At 39.9% G+C, this 21,060-nt stretch overlaps 1 protein-coding gene across 4 annotated transcripts in view; it reads left to right on the plus strand.

Moving 5' to 3' along the window:
* The window catches only part of LOC110473331 (uncharacterized), a 346,314-nt gene that overhangs the window by 202,777 nt on the left and 122,477 nt on the right, over nt 1–21,060 (plus strand). For all 4 annotated transcript variants that reach the window (XM_085583265.1, XM_085583264.1, XM_085583266.1 and 1 more), the window contains exons 5-6: nt 2,869–2,948; nt 20,757–20,942. In XM_085583265.1, the coding sequence (XP_085439391.1) occupies nt 2,869–2,948; nt 20,757–20,942 (266 nt within the window). The remainder of the gene's footprint in view (nt 1–2,868; nt 2,949–20,756; nt 20,943–21,060) is intronic.

The following is a 21,060-nucleotide window of genomic DNA, read 5'->3' on the forward strand; positions in this document are numbered from 1 at the left end:
GGCAGAGAAACTATATATGAACGTCATGACAATTTAGCCGGTTAGCTCTAAGTATTCATGTGGCCCATATAGTTCAGAAATAAACATTTTATATCCATTGTTAACTGGTTTTATACAGATTTGCTAAAGAAATCTGGCATCTCTAGTTATACTAGAGGTCCATTCATCTGCCTGACAACTTCTGTGTGAATCTGATCAGCCTGAGAGTGGGACAGACCTCAGAAAACTCTTTTACTGTCAACATACACAAAAACACATGCCCAAATAATGTCCCAAATAATTTAACACTCTAATAGTGTAGTGTGAAGGGAAGTGCAATGTCAGTTCAACCCTGCTGGGAGATTTCAAAGAACCAGCTCTTGAGAAACCTGTGGAAAAGTAGCCTCTGTAAATGCTGCTAATTGTGCTAAACCTGCCTTTTCCTTGTCCAGTTTGCTATCATTGATTAGTAGAAATGCATTCATCTCGCACTTGGGTGTTTTGCTAAGAAAGTGGGAAGGAAAATCTAAATCAACTGACCTCTCTGCTATTTAGGTTATGGCATCAAGAGGTTTCCAAGGCTTGGCACGTTTGCCATGCCAGCTATAGGCACATTTTGATCAGATTGGTGGCTATCCTGGCAAGCCATGCAAACCTAGCAATGACACAAGGGACTGGATATGTGTTGTCAGATGCTATTTTCTGTTCTATTTTCTCCCCTCTTGCCCTGGTCTCTTCTCTCACTTCCAGGATTTTACAACATCTGAAATGACAATGTCAGAAATTGCACAAAACTGCATCACACAGGATGTTGCCACCACAGGAAAATATGACTGAGGCAAGCTCAGGTTGTCTGAACATCTACAAGAGCACTGTCATGTCTCATTCATTCCTGATCACAGCTGCAGGATCAATGATTTTTCCAAGCACTGTGATTTATTTCTTGAGAGGAGGCTTATTTGAATGAAAATACTAATACAAGCAAATTAGTTTTGGGCATGCTGAACTGAGATAGATCCCTTTTGCTTTCTGATTTATTTTCTGTTAAGTAATTCAGGAGATTTATATGCATTCTGTCTCCGAGTGATTTTTCCTCTGATGGGACTCACAGAAGTGTGCATTTAGAATGGGTAGGCTCCTGCAGCCCTGAAACTCAGTTTCTCACACCAGGGCGCTGATATGCTGAAACCAGACACAATGAGGTTCCTCTGCTCTCTCCTCTCCTCTGCAGAGTCTCTGGCATGGGCCAGAAAGGCAGGAATCACCTTTCTGACCATGCAGCCTGACCTCAGGAATCCCACAAAGCTCTTGCCTTCCCACAATATCCTTTCTCTCCCATGAGCTGTATTTGTTGCATTGTCACTTTATTCTGTAACTCATTTTCTCTCTGTCCTTTATCAGCTGTGGTTGTGGCCTTTCACGGGCTACAGGAAAAAGAACATAATAGCCACCAAGAGAGATGTTGTGGAGCTTCCACACATTCTCAGCACGCTTTTAAGCAAGAGGTGGGGAAAGGGCCGTGATCTGTATAGAAAATGCATATGGCAGGGGAGTATTACTGTAGATGCCAGGCTCAATAGCATTTACTCAGGGAACACTTATGAATCAAGAGGATCACTGTGTGCAACCTACAAGGGTACACATCTCAGGGGTGAAAGGGAAACTGCTGTTAGTGTTATTGTGTTGGTTTCTTTATCAAGAAAAGAGATAGCAAGTGTACAGTGTTGAAGGGGACAGAGGAAGTCCAGTAAATGTGGAATAATAGGTGTCTTGAAGTTTTAGATCAAGTCAACCCACTGGACAAGTTTAATAGTTATTTCTTACTCTTTGAGTTTACTGCTTCTGAAAATAGTTCAAGTCCTGTATCACACAAGGCAAGAGGCTGCTGTCATCTTAAATAACCCGAGGAAATGTGAGAATTACAAAAATAAAAATTAAATTAGAAAAAGAAAGACTAAGTAAGACAAGCTTGCATTCCGATTGGGGATTTTTGCTTCCGTCTAGCTCTGACTGGGGAATAGCTCTAAGTGAAGTCAAGATATGGATAAAATTAAAGCAAGAAGGGAAGATTGAGTAATTTAATTTCATTTTTTAATTAGATATGTTCGTCTTTGGAGGTAAAATATGTTAGTGGTTAAAGGAATAACAGGAAAACTAACCCTCAGGTTATAGAAAGGTGTTGAAGAACATGTCATGATTCCAGCATGTCTGGACAGTGGGTGACTAGCCCAGCAGTCTGATGTAGGAGCTGGAACGTGGGAGCACTCCTCCTGCTCTTCAGTACTCCCAAAGATACAGTCAGAGCCAAAATCTGGCCAGCCATTTGTTTACTGGTGCTCTTCTTTCTTCCTCCATCCACCAGCCTTCATCTGGTGAAATTTCCATGGTTTCATTGTTGAAGACTGAAGGCTGCTATATGGCTGCCATAAATCATAAGAAGTGTGTTTACAGTGCTGCAGAAGTTTCAGTGGGTGCTTATGCAGACAGCACTCCAGAAGCACAGGGAAAAGAAATTATATAACACTTAAAAATTATTTTAAAAAATTTATAAGAAAACTTTTATACAACATTTTAAACAACCATGCCTTAAAGAGGAAAAAAAAAAACATCAGAGGCATTTATAACAAATCATGAAAGATGTGGAGGAATGGTTTTCAGTGTTGGCCAAGTGTCTACTGGCAAACTGACCAAACAAGTTGAAAATGGCTTTTCAGGGCTTGAATGAGTTAAACATGTGGTATCTAAGTCTGATGCATTGGCTAAAATTACCCAAGCCTTGGTTTTTTGGCTGATACAAGACATTCTATAATCTAGTGGAATTTGGTTTCCTGTGTGCTCATGCCTATTGCACTTCTAATCCTAATTTGTAGTCTCCCTTTGCTTTTTTAGCTAACGTCCCCATTGGCTACTCAAGGAATATTGTGAGACTTCTTGGCTTGGATAAATCTACACTCATTTTCCTGCAGAAAGTAAGTAATTTTTTTCTGTTTTGACACAGTTGCTAACTAATATTTTTATGGACTATATATATTTGAAAGATGCCTCTGTTGAATTCAAATTTGAAATTGCCCAGTTGCCAGAAATTGTTAGTGAATGGACTGGAACAGACACACGTAGGCCGACAGTGCAAGTCCTGGTTTAGCTGTAAACCAGAATGCAAACGAAGTAAAAAAGATATCACTTCAAAGAAGGGTCATCTTGGGAGCTGCTGTCTTTTCCCATGTGTTGCAAGTCAGGGCTTGCTTGTCCAAAAAAGAGAGACAGGTTGTTAAAGAGTTTGCTTTATCTTGCTCATCACATATCTGTTCTAGTTAGGGATTGAGATGAAATATTGAAGGCTCCAGGCCAGCAGGAGGACGCGCAGGGGGCTCCCCAGCAGATTTCCGCGCTCACGGTGCGACAGAGCGGACCGGCTCCGGGGGCGCCGAGCCCCGCTGCCACCGGGCTGCAGGACACGCTGCTGCCTCCCAAAAGGCTGCAGGTACCTGCTGCAGGATGTGCTCGTCGTTTGGCTGTCCCTCTCCTTAAATAATGCATGTGATCACTGCTTTTTCCTGCCCTACATGGCTGGGAGTGCTGGGCTTCCACGTGAGTTGGGGTTTAGAGCAGGCTGAGCTGGGTTTGGTTGCAGGGAGAGCTTTGTGATCACCTGCTATGCTTGTTCATATTATCATGATGATCTGATATCATTCAAGGCCTATATTTTAAATAAAATCATGATACTCATTTTACTGCCAATGAAAAATATATCCTTTCATAAATAATTTTTTAAAATCAAATTTATAATTTATGTCTTTTTTGTTGCCAATCATGTATAATTAGTTTGAAGTGAATGTAATATAATTATTCTAGCCATAGGTTGAGTCGCTTTCATGAATAATTCTTGGGTTAGGGTTTGTTTCTTTTGTGAAATTCAAACAGACCAGGTAACTGTCTGAGAACTAAGAGTTCTCTGTCCAGCTAAATTCTTCAGAATGATCCTTCTGGTTAATCCAGGAAAAAGTTCAAATACCTATGTCTTTGAGCTTGTGAATTTAATTCACTAAGAAAAAATACACAAGTTCACACAGGAGAACTAAACACACACGGTAGAAATCTGACTAAAATCTGACTGCTATTGGCAACTATTAGGATGTAAATTAATGTTAAAATAGTCAAATCAAGAACTGGATGGTTTGGGGGAGATATTGCTAAGCTAAATACGAGGTACTAGGCTCTCTAAAAGATTAACTTGGCTAAATTAAGTCAGATCATTAGCTGATCCAGTGGCATCTCTTTATTTAAAATTTCTTGATATAGCTGTGGCACAGGAATGACATACACCTGTGTGTCTGAGCTGCGTCTTGCATTTAACTTCACAATGGTACTTCAGCATTAAGGGAGAAAAAGTAGCTACATTTTAAAATGTTTCTGTTATAGGGAGTGGCAGTATCTATGCAGACTTGCAGGGGGTCTGTGCAGTACCTGTATCTAGTAGGTACCAAAATTCCTTATGTGTTGAAGGGAAGAGAATCATTTTATGGCTTGCCATGATCAGGAAAAAGCCCTGAAATTTGAAGATACTTCAAGATACGGAGCATTAGCGTTAGTCCTGGGAGAGAAGGATTGAAATAAGGCAATTAGAGATGCATACTAAATTAATTAATCCCACAGCTTTATCACACAGCTGATATTCTTCAGAAATAATTTGCAGGAAAATGTTTTTCTCATGTTCACCCACATATGGGATTTCTGTTCAGCAGAATTGCTGAACTGGAGGGGTCTGAGTGTGCTCAATACCATGAGAGGGGTGTACCAGAGATGGAAAGCCACATGAATAGCCAGCCTGGTATTCTACAGTTCTATGCTATGTTTTGCCTAATGTCATGGATACAGAAGAGTAAATTCTGGAGTAAAAGCTTATCTATTTCTACACTTTAACTTTTATTGTTTTTTATAACTCTAAATTACAAAAGGCTTTTTATTTTTTAGTTCAATGGACCTAATGCTTTCTTCTTGCTCCAAATTACCACAGAAAATAGACTTTAAAATTGGAAGTTCTCTCTCTATAAAACTAGCATGTTTAGATACCTTTGTGGTTCTTTGTTGTGAAGTCATACAAAACTTCAACTCAAATGACATTAGGCATCTAAACAGCAAGCATTTAATCCAGCCAAGTGTAAGATGTGTAAGTCTCAGCTGCCTAGGAGAGAGATGGGAATGGCCCAAATCTGCCCTAGCTGAGGGAAAAGGATAGTTCACATTCCTTCCACCAGGGAGAAAAAGGAAACTCCAGGATCATTTATGAGTCCTGTATATGCATATTTGCAGAGAGGCACACATGTGCCTCTGGTGTTTGCCAGGCTCTGAACACATTTACAATAATTCTAATTTACAGAGTGGAAGGGCTGGGCTGGTACTTGGGGTTATGGCACACTGGCATTTCTCCCAGCCTGTCGACATGTACAATTGAATCTTATTTTTCATTCCTGCTCCTGCTGTGAAAAATAAGCCTTAAAAACATTTATTGAAGTGCAGGGCGATGCAGCAGTGTCCGCCCACATTTGCAACCTGAGCCAGAGGCCGTGAGAGATGTGAGCTGGCCCTTCCATTTCCACACTTATTGTGGGGGTTACATGACAGCAGTACAGGAGTCAATATTAAGTGCTACTTTGCAAAAGAGTGGGGAGGAATCACATCAGGAAGATTTACACATCTATCTCTGAGTGGCCCTTCATTGCCATGCAGATGGAGCTGAGTAACAGTACATCTCCCTCTTCTTGGAGCCATAAATAGCATCCCTGCATGCGAGTGCATATCCCACTCATCTTGCACTTAATTTTTAGGCTACAAATAGATGCGAAGCCCAGGTTTCTGTTTTGTTACACTGTTAATATTATTTCTGCATCTGCTTAATATGAAAAACATTTTTACTACCTTTCGTGTTAGATTTTTTCATAGCAAAAACTTATCTTTACTATGTTCTAAATTAAACTTTCATGCCTTTTCACCCTGCATACATTTTTTAGGCAAGGATTATACTGGAAATATTAAGGAGTTATTAGAAATTATGATTAATCAATTTTATTACAATAGCACTTAGAAGTCCCTGCTGAGACAGGAGACCTATTGCACTGGGCACTGTAGGGACACATAAAAGACTGAGTTTCTGCTTCAAAGAGCTGAAAATTGGACCAGAAAAGACATGTTTCTCTTGGCTTCAAGGGAAACTGAATAAGGGCTTTTGCAATATTCTTGAGCAAGCTGGAAGCCCCATGTTTCATTGAAGCCTTTTCTTTTTAATTTCACTGTTTCATAAAATATATATAATGAATGAAGCTGTATTGAATTTTTAGTTAAAAGAATCTCAGCCTATCTCTGCTCTGTCCCCCCACAGCCTGCTCCTTTTGCTCTCTTCATTTTTCCTGTGCAGGAGCTGTACAACAGCCCTGTGTTCTCTGTTCAGCAAACCTTTTCAAACAGCTACATTTGTGTCTTCTCATCACATTTCTAATATTGAATTTTCAAGTTTCAAAAGCCATTTTACTTCTCATTCTTGTTAGGTCTGTAGTTATGGGAAAATAGTCAAAACTTTTTAAGTAGCAAAGAAAAGGAGCAAGAAGGGAATGTCCTCCCCTCTGTCATTCTCCTCTCTATCAGCTCTGTTAGGAGTTATCAAAATGCTGCATGAGAACTGTGATGGTTAAAGACTATGCTCTCTCTTACCACTAACCTTGAGTCAGTTTTTGTACAGCAGGAGAAAAAAGGTAGGGAGCAGAGCTGAAGGTTATTGCCTCTGCTGATGCAAAGGCAGAGACAAATCTACCTTGGGAGACAGTGTAGAGTAGCAAGCTACCAAGTTCACAAAGTAAATCTTCCTTTGTGCTTGGGTTCAGCCTTGTGCTTCTGCAGCTCCTGCTCTGCATCTGGTGAGTTTTCCCTCTAAGCTCTCTCCCACCTCTCTCAGGAGCTGTGAAGAAGCTGAAATGAGAAGGTAAGGAGAGGAAATATGTGGGGGGCAGCCCCAGAGAGTGCCAGGCAAACTTTAAAGTGACTGATTAGTGCAGACAGTGACAGAGCAAGTTCCAGCCAAGCGTGATTGCTCCTAAGAAGGAATGGCCTTGTTTTAACTTGAATATTGTTCCCTGATAATCTGTGAAACTGGAGTGGAATTCAAAGAGCATTGGTCTGAGCATTAATCTGAGCACAGTGGTTTCTTGCAACTTGCTCTGATCTCCAGTGCCTTTAATCCTGCAGTAAATTTTGATTTGATTTCTCACTATGATATACCTCCCCATGGAGATGGACAAAGGAGAGCTGAGAGAAACTGCCCAGCCCAGTTAAGTATCGGAGGACCTGCTTGAAGCCATTGTGAATGAAAGAAATACAGCTTCTCAGGCTCTGTAATCTATTCTCTCTTATGAATAACAGGCTGATGGTTTTAAATTGAGTAAAACAAGTGGCTAAATCACCTTCTGGAAATGAACTACTGAACAGGAACTCAGTCTCTCCTGTGAATTTCCATAGGCAACAACCAAGCTCCCTGCAGTCGCTATGACACAAAAACCTGTTATTTAGCTTTCTCTGGAATCTGGTGAGTTATATTAGCTGACTCAGAAACTCTACCAGGACTCTTTCTGTCTGCTTCAAGGCACCTGGCTTTCAGGGTGTGACCAGCATCTCCCCCTCTAAGCGTGGGATGTCTCAGTCCCAAGCTGGTTGCAAGGTCCATGATGCTCTCTCAGGCAGACTGGGGCTGGGGGGTCCAGACCCAGGCAGCAGGACTGGGACCAGCTCCTTCCCCTCATTTTCCTGCTTCTCCTGGGGGAGGAAAGCTGCAGCCTTCCACGTGCAGCTGTGCCAGGCTCTGGCAGGACTTTGTTCTAGGAGGGGTAGCCCCAGTTTGCCCTCGGCTGGGCAATGCTGCCCAGTGGCAGAAATGTGGTTGTGCCTCTCTTCCCTTTGATTCAGCACAGTTGTAACAGCCTTGTCTTTCACTCAGTCTAGTGAAAACTTGGGATCAGTGTGGTTCTGCCACTTCAGTCCTTTCTTGGGAAATACAACCAGGCAGCCTCTTGCCAGCTGCTCAACTATGGAGCCTCTGAAAAGATTTTAGACTATGCATGTTTCTTCCTCATCCACAAGTTCTAGGAAGGTTAAAAAAAAAAAATTAAAACCTTTGTAAATTGAATTATGCTGCTGTGACAATTTTGTAACCTTCTATTCTCATTCTGTACAATTTCCAAACAATGAGCAATTCTTTAATGGAAAATTAATTGGAATCTTTCAACACTTTTAAAATGCTTTCACTGTTTTTCTCCCTCCTGTACCAGGAATTGTATTATAATTGATATTTCCCACTTGTGTTGGGTGAATTTACATCTCTTTTTCAAAAAAATAAACAAAAATGAGTGAGATTATTTCTTACTGATAACCATGCCTGAGGTGAATGTGTTACTATTACGCTTATGGATTATTTATTAACGAGCTCAACAGGAAGGTGGACTGCTCTTAGCCACTTAGTCAAATTGGCAGCAGCTGAAGCTCACAGAGGAGCCCTTGGTGCCAGGGTCCTGGGAAGAGGCTAGAGAGCCTTTTCTGTGCCCTGAACATGCTGCAGCTCTGCTCTCCTGTCCTGGGGCCACATCAAGGCACTCCAGGTAGCTGAACTGTCTGTAATGGTATATTCAACAGCAAGTTTTAATAAACAGGGTAGTTCAAGACAGTGTGGATTAAACCTGAAGCCAAGGTGAAAGCAGGAGGTGCCTTTCAGGCACAGGTGTAAGAGATTTACAGAGGAAGAAAGGACAGTAAGCATAATAGGAGGAATGGATTATTTTGTTCATTTCTTTGATGCCTTAAGAGTGCCTGTATTCTGCTATTTGCAGGTTCTTGGTGCATGCCTCCAGTTAAATTTTCTTGGTACTCCTCTCCCTACTTAGCCCTGCTGTGCTTCCTTGCCCTGTACAAAACTTAATAATGGAACAAACACAGCAATCACTTTAAACTAATGCTGCCCCTCTTTCATTATTCAGTGAGTTACATTCTGGGCTGCTGACAAGGGTGATCTTGAAAGTAAGTTTAAATGCACATTTACATTAAATCCACACTGTGTGTGTATGTAAGTTAGTAATTTCAGTGCTCTTCTGTGCACTCAGTTCTCCTCTTAGGAGAAAAAAATATCCTCATTCAGTGAGGATATAAATAAAAGGAAGAGAAAACAGGCACAAACAGGAATTCTTGGAGAAGAACTTTATACACATAATATACATCTTTAAGCTCAGATTCTTGTGTTTTTGGAAGGTTTGCATCAGCCTTATGCTTAATATTGCCTTAATTTACAACTGCAATTTGTAATATTATCCTACCTTCAAAAACAAAGTATCTTGAGGATAAGTTAAATCAAGATAGTGCTATTAGTGTTTGGTGAAATATTTATAATTAGTTGGTGTCATGACTTAAGAAAATAGCAAGACAATCCTAGTATTCTTTCCACAAATGCTGGGGGAATGAGTGTGAATTGCAGAATTGGCAAAATATTGAGCTTTCAAATGAACAGAGTAATGAAATAAACAGGCAAGCTGATCACAGTATGAAGACATACTGATCATTCCCTTGGCATGTCTGGATTTAGTGCTAATTATTTATGATACTTCATACTGTGATAATGAATGTTCTTTGTATGCTTTGGAACTCTAATGAAGTTCTACTGCCAGATTCTGACACCTTTCTTTTTAATTATGTAGCAGTAGTCATGCACGTGGCCTCCATGATTTAAGGAATACCATGTCTCCCAACATGGAAAAGAGGAACAAGCTTTGGCTGTTCTAAAAATTGGACAAATACATGACATGGGACAGTCTGGTTCAAGGAAAGGGTTTGCACTGGTGTTCTGTGAAGGCAAGGAATAGACCTGTTTTGATTCAAGAGAAGTCTTCCTGGAAGAGTTAATCAAAAAGAGCTCCAGCAGAGGACACAAAAGCATTTAGAAGAGGCACAATGAATTTTGACTGCCTTTGAATCTATTTATCAAAGCCATAGCTGTTCCCATTTCAACACAGGTGGAACAATAATAAATATCGAACAAAGCAGCTCAATCTGTATTCAGAGCATTTCAATACATGGAAAGTTAACTGCAAAAAGAAAGCAAGCTTGCAGAGTCAGACCTATTGACTCCTGCTACTTCTATTCCTCAGTGAATATGAGTGGGGAATGGCACATAAAGGTCTGCAAGATACTTACATTATTGCCATTAACCTATAACAAGAAGCACATTCAGTAATGTGACTTTATTATTAAACAGAATCTATGATCTTTTACATCATAGGAACCTAATTCAGCTGTAAACCTTGTCACTTTCTTTCATTTTAACTAACTTTACATGTCAAATTTCAGGCTCAGTAAGGCCATGTTATTTTCCTACCTGACACTTACCCCTCTAGGAGGGACTTTTTTGCCATGAACCCTGTATGATTACAAACTGCTTCTTCTGTGGAGGACAGGCAGCAAGAAGACTGAAGTTTTAATTGGTGATTTCTGGCTGACACAGGTACCATCCCCTGTGAGCAGGCAAGTGTGGCACTAGTGACTCTTTCTGGCAGTCCTCGTTCACAATCTTTTTAAGACCACAGAGTCTGCACACCTTTCCTCCCTTGGATTTTTCTCCCACTGTCACTACAGTAGATACTTACCGAAAATCAGAGGAGAGAATTCCACCTGCCTCAGGCAGGGCACAGCTGAGGCTGATGCCTGCCAGGCACTCAGCAGAGATTGTCCTAAGGATGTCTCCTTTAGAGGCAGCCTGGGCTCTGCTTAATCCCTACTTCAGCCACAAACCCAATGCAGGTCCTTGATGACATAAAGGAAAAGCAAATGAAAAAAACTGGATATATTGGGTCATTATAAAATGCAGTTAAACACCTAAAGGACATCATCAGATCACTGACAAAAATAAATAATTTTCAGCAGTTTGCTGCTGCTGTCTGGACAAAAACCAAACCACAACAGCTCTTGCCTCATCCCTCCAAAAGAGCCCAAACCAAAATACACTACCTCCCCCTCAAGACAACTTAATCCAAATTTGTAGTGTCTATGTTTTCTGGCCAGATCTAAAGTGCTCTGAGACTGGTGACAGAAACTTCATTGCTTTCAATGCCTCCTCTGGCTTTTGGGTCAAGTCAGCCAGTCTAAATGAGTCTTTTATCTCCATGATTAGTGCCTTGCAGCAGATGATAAAAATTCAGTCTCTCTCTTTTGTCTTGAAATTTCCAAGGCTTATGGGTTTTGTCTGATTTCACCTGAGTATTCAGCAAACAGCTTGGCACATCACTGTTTGCTTTTGGTGATTTGATCTGTCCTTTGGGCAGCCATTCAGGCATTTTTTCATTTCAGATATCCTCATTCACAGCGCTCTGCAGCACTTCCTCAAATCTGGTTCAGACCCTGAGAGCAAAGCAAAGCAATGGATTTTAATTTTAAGTTGCAGCTGCTGTTGTCAAAGTTCACTGCATTAAGCATGGATTTCATTTTTACTGCTCTCTCACAACACCAGGAACTACATTAACTACAAAACACATGTGCTTAAAGTAAATAAAGTAATGGAGAAATATATTGCTCTCGTTTTTTGAAATGTCACACAAGATCTTGGGCTCATTTCAGTAGCACAATGAAACTCAAGCTGCAGTTTCCACAAAGGCATAGTTAGGGATGCTTAAAGTGAATAGATGAAATGTTCATTTGTTTTCTTTTGCTGTTGCTTCACAGCAACATGGCAAACAAGTGCCTCCATATTGTAGCTATGAAGTTATGAAGCTTTTTTCTCACTACCTTCCATTTTGTGTGAGTTCAGGAGAGAGGATTTGATGATCCCCTGCCCTGTTTGCAGCCATATCCCATTTATTCATATTGAGGAGCTCTGTATCATCTTCTACTCATCTATTTTCTCAGCTCAAAAGCCATTGCACTGAAACGAATTACCATATTAAACTGTAACTTGAACAAAACAGGAAATAGGAAATGAATTGGATTGGAGAAGAATCCACATCTGTAAATGATGGCTTGGACATGAAATGTATAAATGTTAAGGAGTAAGTTCCCCAGGTGGCTAACTCAGAAAGAAAGGGTGGTGCTGCACAGCCTTGTGAGCTGTCATGAGCAAAGGTAGACAGGCTGTACTCTCAGGCTCTGCTCACTTCCCTGCCTTCCCCAAATGCTTCTGTTCCCATTGGTAACGTTTTCCATCTTTCCTACTCTGCTTTTGGAGGGCTTTTCTCACCCTTTTTATTCTCTAGCTGTGTCATTGAATAGACAATGCCCAAGACAGCCTCAGTGCCTGGCTGGCAGAAAGGAGGAGGGAAGATTGGATGTTGCTATGGAGCAATGTGAAGGTTATTTCAATCCCTTTAGTATCATTTTGGCTGCAAAAGTGTTGCATGGGAAAGCTGCAATAATCCTATTATTTCTTTTATTTTTTTTTTCCATCCTTGACTTTAAAAGATTAGTTCTCTAGAAAAAACCCAAACATTACAGAACAATAATGTAAAGTGTTGTAAAGCTCATCCTGTATATCTGATTGCTCTATTCCACAGACACACTCAGTACATCTCTTTCTGTGGCCATCTCTGCAACCAGAGCTGTAATACACAAGAGAAGTTGTTCAGCCCCACCCATCCCTAGGCCCCATATTTAAGAAATTAATATTATGGAAACCATTTTCAAGTTTAAAGTGTCATCCTGAGCATTTCAGCCTTGGGATCTCAAGCAATTACTTATCTAAATCTTGTTAGTGGTGGATTCCTGTGTTGCCAAAAAAAACCCCAAACCCAATCAAACACTATTTCAGCTGCTGGCTACAAATGAAGAATTGATGTTATCATATAACCAAGCTGAAATATGTAATAAACAAGAGGGTGTTTTTACAGTTTAATTTTTATAGTTCCTTTTCTTCTTGTTAAAGAGGATTTTAAGGCATCAAAACAGGTCCCAATAAGCAGATGTTCATGATACAAGAGAGAAAACATTTTTGTTCTTGCCATCCTTAGTGGAAGTCTCAGTCCAAAAGGCAAGGAATGAAGGTAGAACCATACACGTGGAACTGTGGCACTCACTAGTTCCTCCACCATTTCTGAACTAAGTTTTCAACCTCTGCTGCCTCTACAAGAAGTTTCCTTGGTTGCAGTGGAGACTTCACCACCATGCCCTGTGCAGCTCATGCTCAGGACTTCTTGCTGTCAAACAGGCAATGCAAACCAGCTTGAAAGATCACTCACAAATCAATTATCTCAAGGAAATGTTAAATAAGATACAAAGGTTGGCTAAATATGAAACAGCCCTGTGTTCCCACTTAGTGACTTCTCATCTCCACTTATTGACCTGATTGCATGAAGTACAGAAACCATCCTTCAGATTTCAGGGAACTGAAGAGTTTCTTCTTTGCAGCAGATTTTGAAGACTCTTACCATGGGGTTGAGTTCTTGATGTTTTCATGTACATGCCTTCCAAATATAAATATTATTCTCTCCTTAAGGATTTGAAAACTTTTTTTTTTTTTAAAGCCTCCATTTTCATATATTTGTTTAGCTTTTTTTTTTTTGCTTTTTTTTTTTTTTCCCATTGTTTCTGAAACCCTTCAGAAGCACTGTAAGCCAAAAAGCACTTGAAGGCCATAACTGACTATAAACTATAACCTCCCCTCTGCAGTGTATGGACTTCCCTTGAGCCGACTGGAAAGGAGCTTTCAATGAATGATCTCATCACCCTTCACTAGATTTGACATCCTTTTCCAGAGATGGAATTCTGAATGCTATACTTTTAATCTCTTCCTGGCATTTCCTTTAATTCTGTCTGTGTGCAGCCTGTGAGACTCTCAGTGTGCAGAAGTTTTACTCTCTTACCACCTATTACAGACAATCCCAACTGGAAACTCATTTAGGTGACTGGAAACTGCAGAGATGTGAGTAGCAACTGGGATGTGTCCCATATTTGCTGTGAACTGGTCTGGCTGAAATGCAGATGCAAGCAATTAGAAAAAGATACACAGGCTTGACATCCTGCTTTGCTGAGTTACAGAGCACTGACAGACACATATGAAATATGAAGGATGTCTCTTAGCCAACTTCTGAATAAATTATTAGTTACTCATCTGAATGATTGGTTTGATGCAGTTTTGGATTAGTGTCTCATGACATGTTAGGTCAAAACTGAAAGTCTGATGCCCCAAAGTACTGATGTTCAGGATTTCAATACAGCCTGAGGCAGAAGTTTCTAGACTTTTCAAACCTAAAATTTGGTACCTTGGGATCGGGAAGTTTGTTTTATACAAGACAGGCTTGGGAAGCCTGAATTCACAGATAATGATATACCCAGAAAATGCCAGGAAATTAAACTATTCCAGAGTACATTTTCCAAAGAATTAATAGCAGAAAATCACATTTGTGGTATGATGCAATTGTCTCAACTAGAATCCCTCAGTGTGAGACAGATCATGCATGGAGAGAGTTGGGAACTGCATAATGCATGAGTTGAGAAAGAATAGTTTTTGCTTAAATGTAAGGTTGAGAAAAACTGCACAAAATTTACGAGATAATGAAACAAGCCAAAGCTGTTTTTTAAGCCTTTACTTTTTACATATTTCCTAACCAAATTAATATACAGACACAAGTAAAAATGGTGTAACAAGAAGCCACTGTGCATTATGAAACCTGGCAAAAATGATGGCAATTCATCACTTCATGCTTCATGGCATTTCCCAGCTCAGACTGACATTTCACATCATTGACAGAAGCTGCTGCACTGTCTGCCTGAAAAAATCTAGAAGACTGTCCTCATAGATGAGGAAGGACTTTTGCTTCAGCCACACACGTAGCATGAGCATGTAGAGTCAACTTGTGCCTAGCAAGTAACATTTATATGCTATGGAAAACTAATCCAGGCCATACACTGAAGTATAAGCATTGCTTTTTTTCTTTTTTTTTTTGGGTTTTTTTTTCCCCTCTCACATTTAGGGTCATTGTTGTATTATTGAATCTTTCCTTTTCACTGTGATAAATAACACCACTAGTAACAAGTTGAATGTGCAGCTGTTGCCATAAATGGGTCACTATATTTCTACTAGGAAAATATGACAGACTTAAAAGCTGAGGGTGGGGAAACACAAAATAAAATATCAGATGATTCCAAAGGCTTTTGCAATGTTGGCCACTCTTTCAAACACCATATGTTCAATATCATCTGTACCCACAAAAATTTCTGATATTTCAAAAGCTGTCTGCAAGCTTTGCAGCACAGATGCTGTACTTTCCCTTGGTATTGCCATGGAAATGGATATGTTTGGAGGCAGAGTAGCAGCTCAAAATCTCAGCAAACTTGGATAGTCTTTTCCCTTCTCCTTCTTACTCTTTCCTAGTAAAGAACTGGAATTTGTTCTCCTGCTGCTGAAGCTGTAGCAAAAGAAACCTTAGATGGAGACCAAAAGGATGTATGTCCTTGACAAGGACAAAGACAGACCTGATCATACTGCCCATCAAATCTCAAAAACCTCATGAGTTAATCATATAACTGTCATGAAATATTTAACTTGCAGTCCACAGAGCTTATTCATTATCCCAGAAATAGTTGGACAAAGAGGTTACTATTCACGAGTTTGAATATTGGGACAGTTCTGTGCCATTATAATTTATTTTATAAATAAATTATATGTAGTCAGTGCTACACGATGATGGCAAATAGGGAGTAGCAACCTTGGTAGCACAATTTGTAACAGCACATCTTCCTAAAGTAATGGAGTGCATGCATGTATGAAGAAGGAAACTTTGGGGTGAAGAGAAGATGTCAGAGAGTTAATGAATATTTTTCCAATTCAAGTAAAAATATAGTAATTCTAGACATGGATGATAAACAGGTTTCCACAGCAATAAGTGAAGTTATCCCCCTCTTACTCTTTCATCACCTGAACTCTGCAAAACTGCAAGTGGCACAGGAGGTTTATATGGTAATATATGTAAGAAAAATCCTGACTGAGCAATCTGCCCTGAGTGGAGCCATAAATGCCGTGTTGCTGTGTAGTCTGCCATAATAATTCAACATTTTTCTTCACAGTTATGACTGTTCCTTTAGCAATGCAATAATTTTTTATTCCATCATAAATGCAGTTTTGATAAGGCAGAATACTGAAAGTGTATTCTATATCTTACAGGCTCTATTGGAATTATTTTGGTTTTAGATTTGGCTCTTGCTCAAGTATCCCAGAGCTTTCTTTATGGCACCAAACTTAGAAGTGACTTTTTCCTTGGGATTCTTTCTGCTTTATGCCACTCACCACTGTCATCAAAATTGAGCATGAATGACTATGAGTCCCCCCACCCCATCCCATATGGCTCAAAATGCCTTAAAATTGAGTAGAATCTTTATAAGTCATTTACAACTGGGAAAACAGAAAACAAAGAGGAACTATTAAACCTGTGGTCACAGAGTGAATGATAAGGTTTGGAATAAAACTCTAATTTTTCAAACCAGCAAGAAAACTTAATGACTTCAGGGCTGTGTTGTGCAGGCAACCACTGTGCTGGGGCTGGTGTGGGCACTTCTGGCAGGGCAGGCTTTCATCAGCATTAGAGCTCCTCCCTAATCCACAATCCCTGTGCTTGACCCAGTATTGGATAACAAACACTGTAACTCATCTCCCATGCCTTGCCCACTAGTATGAATTTTACACAAAAATGCTTACACTATGAAAAATAATTGCACAGCTGGCTACAGATTACACAAGCATTAAAATATGCTAGGCAAAATAGAGGGATAAATATGGGGGTAAAAAGGAAAGAAAATTAAATGGTTAGGAGAAGGTTATTTTTTGGAAAGAAATTCAGGTGTTTTATTTACATTTGTTATTGTTAGAGTGCTATTTATTGTGTCACAGTTAGTCTTGGCCAGCATAGGTACCTATACATACTTCATGCCTAGAACTGAGAACACCAGTGCCCCTCTCTGTGATGATTTAAGGTCTGCCAATGTTTGCCTTCATGAATGAACAAATTTAGCAAAAATGGGCTATCTGGAAGAGGATATCTTTAATCTCACTTGAGATATTACCTTTGGGAAAGCAGAAAAGAAAAGGGATGGCTCAGCTGAGTCAGATCTGATAGAGACATGGAAGAAAATAATGGAGGGTGTCTTTATTCATGGCTTTCTCACAAAGGCATATATTAAAAAGTAACAGTAATAATAACAAAAAAAGAAAGGGATATTGGTCCAAAACAAGAGGGAACAATGGAAGAGGAAATAGTCCAGTGCTTTCCACTTGAATCCTGCTTTGGTCAGGACTCACAAAGTTTATCCTTGGTCATTAACTTTTATGAAGTGCTGATTTCCCTTTTGGCTCCCCCCTGTCCATCAGCCCTTGAGCCAAGCAAGTGCTCATTGCCATCCTCCAGTACAACATTTTCTCACTACCAGCCTCTCCCCTCTCCCTAACAGCTCTGAGACAGTCGTGCTCTTTCTGACTGAACGGCCACTAATGGCCCGACTGCTCTTAGCAAGACTTTGCAGCTTTGCTTGCCAAGACTTTAAATGTTGCTGCTGTGTTTAGCACTCCTTGGATATACAGTGAAGTGGAAAGGAGCACAAAGCAGCTGGGTGCTCTCAAAGACACCCTTCTTTCCCTTCCCTGTGTATGCAGCTTCTTTGTTGGCTGTAAATCACCTGAGGCTTGCACTCTGAAAAGTGCAGGGCAGGGCTGGTGGAGGTCCCTGTGGCCATTTAGAATGGTTACTGTGCTGGTTTTTAGAAAATAAAACATTTCTGAGATGAGAAAGCTTTGACCATCCCACGTTAGGTGTTTTCTGCTCTTCACAGAAGAGTACAAGTGGGTCTGAAGCCTAAGTTGTAGTAGTATAAATCACAATTTCCTTCATAACCTCAACATTTTTCCATAGTTCATACAATTTAAAGTATCAGACCAAAAAAACTTCATGCTGTGTTTTGTAAACAGTCAGGGAAAGAAAAGGATATCCCTGTAAACTGTATTCTATACAGAAGGGGTTTTGACCCTCCTCCTAAATGACTAAGAAACAGGGAAAGAAAATTACATGTTAGTAGTAGTCAAGGGATTCTATTAAAAAAAAAAAAAAAAAAAAAAAGCAAACAAAACAAAACTAATTTCCCCCCAAATTAAAATCCCCAGAAAATGGCAGTCATCTGATGACTGGTGGGGGGAATGTGGATCTGTGTGTGAAACCTTGCTTTCACAAACTGATCATGCAAGGGAGTGTCCAAGGAAAGCAGACATTCCTGGAAAGGAAGTCTATGATTGTTCAAAGTACCTTTATATCTTTAAATTACTCTTAGATGGTCACCAGATCTTTAATTGTCTTTGTTTCTGTCACACCAGGAGGATTAAAGTCACACTTGTATGGCAACCAGAACGATAATGAGTAGAAGCAGAAAGAAAATATGGCAGCCATCCTTAATAGCCAGAGTGCACAGAAGTGCTGCTGATATTCAGCAACCAAAAACAGAAATTTGACTGAACAATTTTCTCTCAGGGAAACAGTCAGTAGTTTTTCATCAAACATTGTAAAGAAACACAGTTTAAAAAATAGGTTGAGCAAATAGAGAGTTTTATAAAAAGGCATTTTTATTTGTCTGCCCTAGAACAAACCAGGAGAAAGAAGAGGAGGATATGTTTTCATACTACAGAAATCAAATGAAACCCATAGAAGAGATTAGGTTTTTAAAGATTTAAATACATGTCATCTCTCATACATTTTTCTCTCAAAAAAACCCAAAGAAAACACTTTAATTAGGTACTCTTTTTCAGATTCTCCTTCTTAAATAAGAAAGTCTCCCTTTTTAGACAGTACTATTTTTACATCTTAAGTGATAAATTCGTTTCTGTAGCCTGAATTCTAAATCTCTGCACTGAAAATCCAGATTTGTTTTGGGTTTTATGAATTCAAGAAATAAGTAAAGAAAAAAAGTATTACATTAAGACTTAAATAAACTAAATACCTTTTCCAGCGATACATTATATGGAGCCATTTGTGATATTTACGACATAATACTTGCCAATTTATACTCATTCTTCACCATTTGAGTGTGTCATTTCTGGGTCAGTTCATTGCTAGATGTCACTGTATATGAGCATCACATCATCCTCACTTTTCCCCTTTAACAGTGCTGTGCCCCTGTCTGTTTGTACACAGTAGCTCAGTGTATGAAATGCAGCAGTAAATATGCCTTTCTTTCTGAGAAGATATTTCTCCAGGCTATACCAATCTGATTCTTAGGAAGGAAATAATTAATCTCATGTTCTACTGAAGACCTCAGTGACCCAGTGTAGGAAAGGGGGCTCTGCTGTCACCCACCTCATCAGGAAACTCAGCACCTCTTTTTTTCCCTCTCTGCAGCACTGTGTTTACATAAAGGACAAACTTCCCAGACACTCCCTGTCAAGGAGCAACAACCACACAAGTCCTTCCCTGAGAAATTTGGCAATAGATTGTTGGAACAGAGAAGGAAGTCAGTGATGCTAATAATCCTCCTGCAGCAGGCAGAAGCTGATATTTTAATAAACACTGCCTTTTAATATGAACATTTTCCCTCTAATATTAAGAGAATTGTTTATATATAATAAGGGGGAAAAAAAACCAATTCCTATGTTGCAAAAAAAAAATTCCTTCTGTGGGTCATTGGAGCTGAAAATAAACCAAGCTGGCTGCCTTGGGGGATTTATTGAACTTCAAGTGCCCATGACTTATTCCATGATTACAAAAAGCAGAATAACTTTCAAATTTGCTACATGAGAGACTGAAACAAGGTCCTCAATGCTGTTGCATTCTGGAGAGAGGAAAAATGGAAAGACCATATCAACTCTAGTACAAAACATGGCTCTGTTTTACTTCCCTAGCATGCAGAGCCCACTGCAGCCAGTGGAAAAAGGCTTTAAAAATTATATCTGATTTAAAGAGGAGGGATTTAAAAGTAGCTGTGCATGCACTTCACAAAGCTCACCATCAGAAAACAAATGAACTCTTTCTGCATTGAGTGTAGTGGATGCAGAAACAAAGCTGTTGTTAAGAAGTGGTTTTTTGAATCCATAAAGGCCAGAATGTATGGCAGGACTCTTTCACCTTCATTCTGTTGAGGGTGGAAGAGGAAGATCATTGCTGCAAGGAGAGTGCAGATTGCATAATACTGTGGGAGCATTTCCAAATGTAATGGTAAAAAGTTCTCACAAACAAGGAATGCTCTGGGCACCACACCCTTCCCTACACTCCCTGAGACAGCCACGGAAGAGTTAATGCTGCTTCTCCCCTCCCAAGGTGGGTAATTAGAATAAAAGGTTGCAGCTGTAGGCCCTTTTTAACCACCTCCAGTCCTAGAGGAAATGCAAATGGTGTCTTTGTAAGCTGGGCTTGTGCTTTGGTTAGTGCTTGTACAGCTCTTTGTCCTTGGGGGTTACACAAATATGTTTTTTATTTGTTGCAGTCAATAAAACCTGGGTCTCTGCTCCTGACTAAGGACTTGTTGCGATGTGATAAACACATATTATAGCTTTGGCTTTTGCAAATATTAAAGTGGATTCTATGTGTTGTGCATTGTAATATAATGTTAACTTTTGCAGAAGTAGCTATAGTTGTGAAATAACAAATGCTTTTATTTTTGTAGCTAACTGGCAATAATTAAAATATATCAGACATATGAAGTATGCCTATGCTTCCATGTGAAGTAGGTGATGTTGATTTAGAGTACTTGAGGTTAACTTGCAGTAACTGAAGTAACTAAACTGTCTGCATGGTCAGGGCACACCTGAGGAATGTGGCAAGGACCCCTGCTACTGCCACTTGGACTGTCACCTGCTGAAACCATGGAACAGGGGCTCCTTTGAGGAGGTGACACAGGACCCTCAAAACCACAACCAAGATTGCTGCACAGGCTCTAAAAAGGCAGATCAGAGCAGCGGCTGGGCTAAGAAGTTCCTAAAACAGGTAAAAGAGTTTAAAACAAGTTTGAATATGTATAATGGTTTGTGAATGTGCTTTTGACTGGCGCAATAGAAAGAAGGGCTGCTGTTGTTAGCTGGGGTGCCTCTGGCTACAGCTACAC

This window comes from Lonchura striata, chromosome 6 (assembly GCF_050655825.1).
Source record: "Lonchura striata isolate lonStrDom1 chromosome 6, ASM5065582v1, whole genome shotgun sequence".
NCBI classification, from domain to species: Eukaryota; Metazoa; Chordata; class Aves; order Passeriformes; family Estrildidae; genus Lonchura; species Lonchura striata.